General features: G+C 42.3%; 1 protein-coding gene and 1 non-coding gene across 2 annotated transcripts; one reads left to right on the forward strand and one right to left on the reverse strand.

Moving 5' to 3' along the window:
• Window positions 1-1,024: 1,024 nt before the first annotated feature.
• LIPT2 (lipoyl(octanoyl) transferase 2) lies at window positions 1,025-4,699 on the reverse strand. Its single transcript, XM_032427192.1, has 2 exons — window positions 4,119-4,699; window positions 1,025-3,575 (listed from the first exon to the last, which is right to left on the reverse strand). Exons 1-2 carry the CDS (start codon window positions 4,582-4,584, stop codon window positions 3,346-3,348), a joined length of 696 nt encoding a protein of 231 aa, XP_032283083.1. The 5' UTR covers window positions 4,585-4,699; the 3' UTR covers window positions 1,025-3,345.
• Window positions 4,700-9,931: 5,232 nt separating this feature from the next.
• On the forward strand, window positions 9,932-10,004 carry TRNAK-UUU. The gene has a single exon. It is a non-coding gene; the product is annotated as a tRNA-Lys (tRNA).
• Window positions 10,005-10,209: the final 205 nt, after the last annotated feature.

Consider the following 10,209-nt stretch of genomic DNA (forward strand, 5'->3'; position numbering starts at 1 on the left):
TCCTGTTGTCTCATTCTGTGCCCTCAAATATTTCTCTGCCTATTGCCTCCCCCTTCCTTGGCCTGCCCCTCCTCGTCCCATACCTCACGTTTATCAGTCCTCTGCCCTCCTCTTCTGTCTCCAGACCTAAACCATAACTCATCACACCCATGTTCTAGATCCACACACCCACTGCCCCTTGGCCCTCTCTACTTGCATCTCCCACGTGTTTCAAACTTGATTTACCTAACACTGAACTCATTCTCTTTCTCTCCAAACTTGGTCTTCACCCAGTGTTTCCCATCCCAGCAATACCTCTAGCATCCACCTGGTTGCTCAAGCCAGACACCTAGGGATTTGCCTCGACTCGACTCCAATAATCATGGATAACAGCAGCTGGCATGCAGCCTGGGAAACAGAGAAAGCTGGACTAAAGCAAGCGAGTGTGAAACAGACACACCAAGAAGCCTGCCAGGGAGGAGAGAAAAGACTATCTGGGTTCCTAAAGGGCTACATGCTCTGGTTTTGCTCTTGAGCCCGGCTGCAGCCCTAACCTTGGATTTTATGAGACCCCCAGGACCTTTTCCAATAATGCCCTCACTGTCACTCTTTAATTTGTTTTTTTGCATAAGTTAGAGTGAGGTTTCTACATTTGCAAATATAAGAGTCCTAATTAATATAAACATATTGCCTCAGTCAGAAGAGGTTAGGTTATGCGATGGTAATGGACAACGCCCACATTTCAGTGGCTTAACTCCACCACATGTCCCGCAGCAGCAGGGGCCTCTGCTTATGCAGTCCCTCAGAAAGCAGCCACCCGTCTTGAATGTTGGTCACTCTTCCAGAAGGAAAGAGAAACCACAAGGGCTCTGACACCGGCAATTCAATGCTCCAGCTCAGAAGTGGCATGTCACCTCCATTCATAACTCATTGATCAGAACAGTTGCTTGGCCCCGACCAATGACAAGGGAGCCACACAGTACAGTCCTGCCTGAAATAGTTGGTGAACAACACTAATAACTACTATATATTTTCTGCTGTTTATTCTGTGCCAAGCCTTGAACCTAATGAAACGGAGGCTCAGGAAGGTCAGGTAACTCAGTCATTACACCATGCAGAATGATTCCCAGTGATCCAGAAACATGGGACAGGCTGCTGATTGAGAGAATGTACTTAAGAGGGCTAACACAGTGGTACTAAAAATAAGTTTTGAGTAAATGTTTCTTTCCCAGTCTCTGGAGGTATTCAAGACCAGGCTGAATGGTCACTTTATTACGGTTGCTAGAGAGGGTAATCAAGTACTAGATGGGGAGCAACACTGTGCATAGCCTTCCAACCATGACAATCTAACTCTACTTTTCCTGGAATAATTATTTCCCTTCTTGGCAATAATACTGCAAAGTAATTATCAACTACTATCCACCCCGCATATTCCTACAACAGCACTGTTGGCTCCATGAGGGAAAACAAAAGGCCTAGAAGAGATATGGGTAAATAATGGGTGCACAAACCACCAATCAACTAATATTGACCAAATGTCCATGACTTGTCAAGCATACTGTCCTGAGCTCTAAGTCAGTGCGCACAGTAGGAAAAGAGCGTGAGAACGGAGCTTATATCTGGCACCCGGGCGTGGCTTTGTGATTAACTTACTGTGTGCCTTGAGCAAGTTTCTTCCGAAGTCTTGGTTCCATCTCTGTACAATGAGGAGGCAGGAACATACCACCAAAGTCCATTCCAGCTTGAATAACTGATAAAAACTGTGTGCAGAGTTAAACATCAAACCTTAGAGGTGGGAAGACTCACCTTTCTTCTAGAAGCCAGTGGGGCCACAGGACCCTGGAAGCTCAAAAAGGACTTTGGATACCATATTACCTAAGGCTGTACTTTGCAATATGGTAGCCACTTGTGGCTACTGAATTTCTGAAGTGTGACAACTCCAAAATGAGATGTGCTACAAGTGGAAAATACACACTGAATTTCTGGATATAGCATGGAGAAAAGGAATGTAAAACATTTTTATATTAGGTTAATTAAAGTATTATTAATGCCACCTGTTTATTTTTCCTTTTTTAATGTGGCTACTGGAAAAGTAAAATTACAGTGTGGCTCACATTGTATTCCTATTGGATAGTGCTTATATAGGGGAAACTGAAGCCCAGAGAGGTAAATGACTTGCCCAAAGAGCTGGGACTGCAACCTGGGTCATCTGACTTCTCATTCAAGGATCTTTCCACCCTAACTGCTTATGGTAGCCAGTCTCCAAGATGGTCCCTAATGATCTTCACTTCCCCTCACCCAGTGCAGTCCCTTCCACACTGAGTCAGATTCATCTATTAGGAAATGGTAGAAATGACTGTGTAATTTCCAAGGCTGGGTCATAATACCTGTGGCTTCCACCTTGTCTCTTTCTGGCATCACTTGCCCCAGGGGAACAAGTAGCTCTGTGGAGTGGCCTACACGGTGAGGAATGCAGGCCCCATCAACAACCAGTACCAACGAAGCAGAGTGAACCATCTTGGAAATGGATCCTCCATGCCAAACCTTCAGATGACAGCTGATCCAGCAGACATTTTGACTATACCTCATGAGAGATCTCAACCCAAAATCACCCAGCTAAGCTTTTCCCAAATTCTTGACCCACAGAATATATACGAGATAATGTTTATTGTTTTAAGTCATTAAGTTTTGGGGTGATCTGTTAGATAGCAATGAATAGTTAATACACAGCCTCATAAATTTAGAGATCTCATTTAAGGAAAACATACTTCTACCTTTGGCATTTGTACAGTGTGAGAAATTATTCTTGTCTTTTCCTGGGCTCTGGTCTAACTCAGGTTACCTAACTAAAAATAGTTATCAGGCTTGGCAATCCAATGCAGGAAGTCAAGATCTCATTTTATTCTTTAAAGATTCCTTTCCCTTTTATTGCAGAAAGCTCCCCACATATCATCCTCACCTGGGCTATCTAGAGATATGATTCCCACAAAATCAAAGGAATTGGAGCCCAGAATTGCCCAATTAAATACAGTATTTAGGAGGTAATAAATATTTGAGAACTGATTCTCTATATCTGAGTTTCTCTAAGCTAAGAAAATGGGGCGTCGATAGTAGTGCTAATGTTACATTTATATAGCAGGTGTTGCTTTTCATAACGTTTTCACATCTACCGTACCTGAGGTAGGTGAGAAGATATAAATAAACCAGCAAACATATGGAAACAATGGCTAAGAGCTCATACTTTGCTCATAGTCTCATGGTGAGTGAATGACAGAGCCAAGTCTAGAATCTGGGTTTCAGTGACTCCCAAGTCAGTCTTGGTGCTTTTCAAGCAGGACCTCCCAGCTGTGATAACATGAACACTCTTCAGTTGGAGCTGTCCTCTGATATCAACGTGCACTTGTAGGTCTCTTTAAAGGCCTCAAGGAAAGGTGGTATTACTTCATCCACAGTGACGTTCCTTTGGAGCTCCTCACTCAGAGAGGTGACACCTGTCCCAACCAGCCCGCAGGGGACAATGTGATCAAACCACAAAAGGTCTGTAGAACAGTTCAGAGCCAGGCCGTGGGACGTGATGTGCCTTCCACAGCGGACTCCTGCAAGGCAAGAAAAAGGGTCTTAGAGTAGATATCCTCCCTCCCCAGGCTTCATGATCTCCCTCAGTGTGATGAAGGAACTGGACTCCATCACCGGTTTTCCAGCTGTTTCTGAGCACCCAAGGGGTTGTGCATAGATCGGGGAAGGGGGACATGGCTGGGGAGGGGTGTGTGGCTCCACAGCTCCTGCACTTATTACGGAGATTCCAGAAAATGTCTTTAACAGAGATTCTGTTGCTTTAAAAAAAAAAGTTTGAAAATTACTAAGCTCCATTATTGTCCAGACATTGTGATTCATTGTTAGTAACCTGGCAATTCACTTCTCAAAAATATGAATATTGGATGAGATGACCACTGAGGGCCCTCCTGAGAGCTGTGAATATGAGATCAGTGAGAAGGCTTAACACCTCAAACGCAGCGGGTAGTTCTGATTCAAAGCCCGCGTCAGGTACACTTCCGCCCAGCCGGAGCTTGCTCTCACCTCCATTGGTCCAGCCCCGCCCAGTCCCGCCCTCCGGCCCCGCCTCGGCCCTCCGCACTAACCTATCGCGCAGACCTTGCGCTCCCCGAGCCAGACGCCAGTGTAGGGCGGGGGCCGCGCGCGAGCACCGGACAAGCCCTGGAACTCGCACAGGCGCACGGCGCACGCCTCCAGCGCCGCTACGTGCGTGCGCAGGCGCAGGCCCAGGCGTCGCAGGTCTAGGACCGGGTGGCAGAGCAGCTGGCCTGGGCCGTGGAAGGTGGCCAGGCCACCGCGGCCTGTGGTGCGTACCTCGGCGCCCAAGGCCCGCAGCCGCGCCGTCTCCTCCGGCGTCAGGCCGCCGCGCAGCCCGGACGTGTACACGGGCCCCGCGGGCTCGCAGAGCAGGAGCGCGCCCGCCTCAGTCCCCGACAGGACCTCAGTGCTTGGCTCGGCCTGCAGCCGCCGCAGCCAGCGCTCCTGCAGGGCCAGCAGCTCGGTGTAGGGTATCCGGCTTAGCCGCACCAGCCGTACTGTCGGCTGCCGCATAGCTTCAGCCGGGGCGTCTGCGGGGTCCGCCCCCTGCCTTGGCCTGGGGGCGTGACAGGAGGGGCGGGGACTCGGAGGCACGTCCCCAGCAGCTGCTCCAAAGTGCTGGTCGCAGGCTCTAGAGATTGTGAGCCCAAGACCCAGTATCAGGTGTGTCTTTTCCACTCATTCATTTCAACAACCAGTAGGCGTTTGATACAGTGGTGCACCGTGTATGGGGAAAAGAGTCTGTCCTGGGAAGCTTACAGTCTTACTGCAGACAATAAGCCAAGTGTTAAAGCGTTAAATAAATAAGGTTATTTCACATACGGCTAACTGCTAAGAAAAGAATATAAAATAGGGTAATGTGTGTCCTGGGTGGAATTACCCGAGGAAGAGAGCGAAAAGGAGGTGAACGTGCAGAAATATGGCGGGGAGCTGTAAGAGTGATGGAAGCAGGATTCGCAGCGGGAGAAGTTAAACTGAAACAATCGCGGCAGAGACCTCAGCCTATCTCAAAGAATGCTCTGAGCCGGGGATGACCTTTAAGAGTTATTTCAAATTAAAGAACAGGGGCCAGAAGTTTTTGTCCTATCACTGAGCAGTGATAGAGGCTCTATCTGTAACTCTCGGCAAGGCTGCTTCCTTCTATGGAAGGCAATTCCCAGAGAATTATGAGCCATAAACCAGCCTAGTCCCAGAAGCTGGGGGAATGACGCTAGGTCCTGAGGGTGGATCTGGAGCACACTATCCATTATGTTGTATTGGATTGTCATTCAAAGAAATCAACTGATTCAATAAACTTTCACTGAGTACCAACTATGTGTTGTTAGGCCTATTTCTAGGTGAAGAGGATACATAAGGCTATCCCACCCCTGTAGTTCTAGTAGCATAAAGAACCCGGTTATTATGTCCTCAATCTGTTCTTTGAATCTATCTTCCAAGTTAAAGGTAAGGATTGTTCAATTGAAAAGAAAGAAAAACAAAAATAAGAAAGCAGGAAAGTGTGGACGATAATGCAACAAATTGCAGTTTACCCACCATCCAGCCTTGTCAAAATTTAATATTTTACTATTTTTGCTTAGGTCTTTTTTAATTATAGAAACTAATAACTTCACTCCCTTAGGTATCTGAAAGACATTTCCTAATATAGACATAAAAATCTTTAGCAAATATTAGCAAGTTGAATCCAGGAATGTACAAAAGGATTAATACATCATGATGAAGTAATGTTTATCCCAGGAATGCAAGGTTGGTTTAACGTTATAAAATCAAACAATATAATTTGAAAAACCACATGATTATTTTCAGTAGGTGCAAAAAAAAAAGCAGTTGGCAAAAATCAACACCTATCCTGACTAAAACTCCTGGCAAACTGGAGCAAACTAGGAAGAGAAGAGAAATTCTCCAGTCTGATGAATGGTATTGTATCAATCAGGGTTCGGACAAGAGAGACCACAAAGGTAAAATCTTAATTTTTTTTATTTTGAGAAAATTGTAGACTCACATGCAGTTGTGAGGAATAATACAGAGAGATCTTGTGTACCCTTTACCCAGTTTTCCCTAATGATAATGTCTTGCCAAGGTTACAGTTAGGATATTGACATTGATATAGTCAGGATACAGAACATTTCCATAAGCACAAGGATCCATCATGTTCTTCTTCTTTTTTTTTTTTTTTAAGATTTTATTTATTTATTTGACAGAGAGACAGCCAAAGAGGGAACACAAGCAGGGGGAGTGGGAGAGGGAGAAGCAGGCTTCCCACAGAGCAGGGATCCCGATTTGGGGCTCGATCCCAGGACCCTGGATCATGACCCGAGCCGAAGGCAGACACTTAATGACTGAGCCACCCAGGCGCCCCTCCATTATGTTCTTCTTTTATATCTATACTGCTATTTAACTCTTGGCAAACACAAATCTGTGTTATATAAATGGAATGACACAATATGTAAACTTTTGGAATTTACTTTTTTTCCTCAGCATAATTTTCTGGAGACTCATCCAGGTTGTTGCATGTAACAATAGTTCATTTCTTTTTATTGATGTGTAGTGTTCCATGGTAGGGATGTACCACATTTTGTTTATCCATTCTCCCACTGAAAAATAGCTAGGTTCTTTCCAGTTTTCAGATATCCTGAATAAAACTGCTTACAAATATTTATATACAGGGTTTTTCTGTGTGAACATAAGTTTTCATTTATCTGGAATAAATGCTGATGAGTACAATTGCTAGGTCATATGGTGCTTGCATGTTTAGTTTTTTAAAAAATTGCCAAACTGCTCTCCAGAGTAGTTGTCCATTTTACATTCCCACCAGCAATATATCTATGAGTGATCTAATTTCTCTGCATCCTTGCCAACATTTGGCATCGTCACCATTTTTTTTTAGACATTCTAGTAGTAGTAGAGTCACATTTTGTTGTGACTTTAACTTGTATTTCCCTAATGGCTAATGATGTTGAACATTTTTCATGTGCTTATTTTCAACCTGAATATCCTCTTCAGTGAAATGTCTGTTCGTGTATTTTGCCTGTTTTCTAATTGTGATTTTTTAATGTTCAGTTTTTAGAATTCTTTATATATTCTCAGTACTAGTCCTTTGTCAGATACATGGTTTGTAAATAGTTCCAGCCACTCTGTGGCTTGTATTTTCATCCTTTTAACAAGGTCTTTTGAAGAGCAAATGTTTGTAATTGTGATAAAGTCCAATTTATCTGCTTTTCCTTTCATGGATCATGCTTTTGGTCTAAGAAGTCTTTGCCTAGCCCTACATTCTGAGGAGTTTCTCCTGTGTTTTTCCCTATGTTTTGAAACTTTGGTCATGATTTTTTTTAGTTTTTTTTGGGGGGGGGTGTTTTTTGTTTTTGTTTTTGTTTGGTTTGGTTTGGTTTTTTTGCCTATGGATGTCCTATTGCTCCAGCACCTTTTGTTCAAAAGCCCATGTTTCCTTCATTTAATTGCTTTTACATCTTTGTCAAAAACCAGTTGGGCATAAATCCCTAGCAGATACCAAGAGCATTTTTCACAGCACTAGAACAAATAATCCTATGAATTATGAATAATCCTATGAATGTATGAAACCACAAAAGACCCCAGATAGCCAAAGCAATCTTGAAAAAGAAGAACAAAACTGGAGGTATCACAGTCTCAGATTTCAAGATATACTACAAAGCTGTAGTAATCAAACCAGTATGGAAATGGCACAATAATAGACACATAGATCAATAGAACAGAACAGAAAACCCAGAAATAAACCCATGGTTATATGGACAATTAATCTATGAAAAGGAGACAAGAACATGCAATGGGAAAAAGTCTCTTCAACAAATGGTGTTGGAAAACTAGACAACTACATGCAAAAGAATGAAACTGCACCACTTTATTACACTGTACACAAAAATAAACTCAAAATATATTAAAGACCTAAATGTGAGACCTGAAACCATAAAATTCCAAGAAGAAAATATAGGCAGTAATCTCTTATGACATCAGCCGTAGAAACATTTTTCTAGATACGTCTCCTGAGGCAAGGGAAACAAAAACAAAAATAAACTATTGGGACTACAGCAAAATAAAAAGATTTTGCACAGTGAAGGAGACCATCAACAAAACAAAACAAAAAACCCACTGAATGGGAGAAGATAATTGCAAATTATATGTCCAATAAGGGGTAAATAGGGGCACCTGGGTGGCTCAGTCGGTTAAGCGTCTGCCTTCGGCTCAGGTCATGATCCCAGGGTCCTGGGATCGAGCCCCACATTGGGCTCCTTGCTCGGCGGGGAGCCTGCTTCTCCCTCTTCCTCTGCCTGCTGCTCCCCCTGCTTGTGCTCTCTCTCTTTCTCTGGCAAATAAGTAAATAAAATCTTAAAACACACACACACACACAAAAAAAACCCCCAAAAAACCTAAGCTCCAATAATCCTATAAAAAAATAAAATAAAATAAGGAGTAAATACCCAAAATATACAAAGAACTTATACAATTCAACACGAGAAAAACACAGGTAATCTAATTAAACATGGGCAGAGAACATGAACAGACATTTTTCTAAAGACATACAGATGGCCAACAGACACATGAAAACATGCTCAACATCACTAATTATCAGGGAACTGCAAATCAAAACCACAATGAGGTATCACCTCACACCTGTCAGAATGGCTAATATCAAAAACACAAGAAACAACAAGTGTTGATGAGGATATGGAGAAAAAGAAACCCTCTTGCACTGTTGATGGGACTGCAAACTGGTGCAGCCACTGTGGAAAATAGTATGGAGGTTCCTCAAAAACTTAAAAAAACAGAATTACCCTATGATCCAATAATTCCACTACTGGGTATTTACCCAAAGAAAATGAAAACAGTAATTCAAAAAGATATATGCAGGTGTGCCTGGGTGGCTGAGTTTGTTAAGCGTCTGCCTTTGGCTCAGGTCATGATCCCAGAGTCCTGGGATCAAGCCCCATGTCAGATTCTCTGCTCAGCAGGCAGTCTGTTTCTCCCGCTCCCTCCACCCACTTGTGCACTCTCGCTCTCTCTCAAATAAATAAAATCTGAAAAAAAAAGATATGCATTATTTACAATAGTCGAGATATGGAAACAATCCAAGTGTCCACTGATAGATGAATGGACAAAGAGGATGTATATGTATGCAATGGAATATTACTCAGCTGTAAAAATAAGAATGTAGTCTTGTCATTTGCAACCACATGGATGGATCTAGAGGGTATAATGCTAAGTGAAATAAGTCAGTCAGAGAAAGACAAATACCATATGATTTTACTTAAATTTTTGGGAATTTAAGAACAAAACAAAGAAAGAAAGAGACAAACCAAAAAGCAGACTCTTAACTATAGAGAACAAACCGATGATTACTAGAAGGGAGGTGGGAGGGGGGATGTGTGAAACAAGTCAAGGGGACTAAGAGTACAGTTATTATGATGAGCACCAAGTAATGTATAGAATTGTTGAACCACTGTATTGTACATCTGAAACTAATATAACACTGTATGTTAATTATACTGTTAAAAAATAAATAAAAATTTTAAAAATTATTTTAATGATCATGTTTTATTTACCTCAGTCATTATAATAAAGACTTTTACGCTAAAAAAAACCCCACAAAAACCAGTTGGACATATTTGTATAGGCTGATTTTAGGGTTCTCTTCCATTGATCTATGTGTCTTTCTCTATACCAATACCATTTATTCCTGATTGCGGTAACTCTGTAATAAGTCTTAAAATCAATTATTCCCATTCCTCCCACTTTATTCTTCTTTTTTCCAAAATTGTTTTAGTTATTCTGAATTGTCTTAGGTTTTTGCCTTTCCATATAAACTTCAAAATAATCTTGTCTAGGGGGCACCTGGCTGGCTCAGCTGGTAGAGCATGTGACTTTTGATCTCAGGGTCGTGGGTTCAAGCCCCACATTGGGTGTAAGCCTATTTAAAAATTTTTAAAAATTAAAGATATTTAAGAAAAGAATAACCTTGTCTATATCTAAAAAAATCTTGATGGAATTTTGATAGGAATTGCATTGAACCTGTATATCAATTTGGGAAGAATCAACATATTGGGTGTTCCAGTCCATGAACAGGGTTATGTCTCACCATTTACTTACATCTTCTTTGACTCCTTTCAT

The sequence above is a fragment of the Phoca vitulina genome, unplaced genomic scaffold (genome assembly GCF_004348235.1).
Source record: "Phoca vitulina isolate PV1807 unplaced genomic scaffold, GSC_HSeal_1.0 scaffold36, whole genome shotgun sequence".
NCBI lineage: Eukaryota > Metazoa > Chordata > Mammalia > Carnivora > Phocidae > Phoca > Phoca vitulina.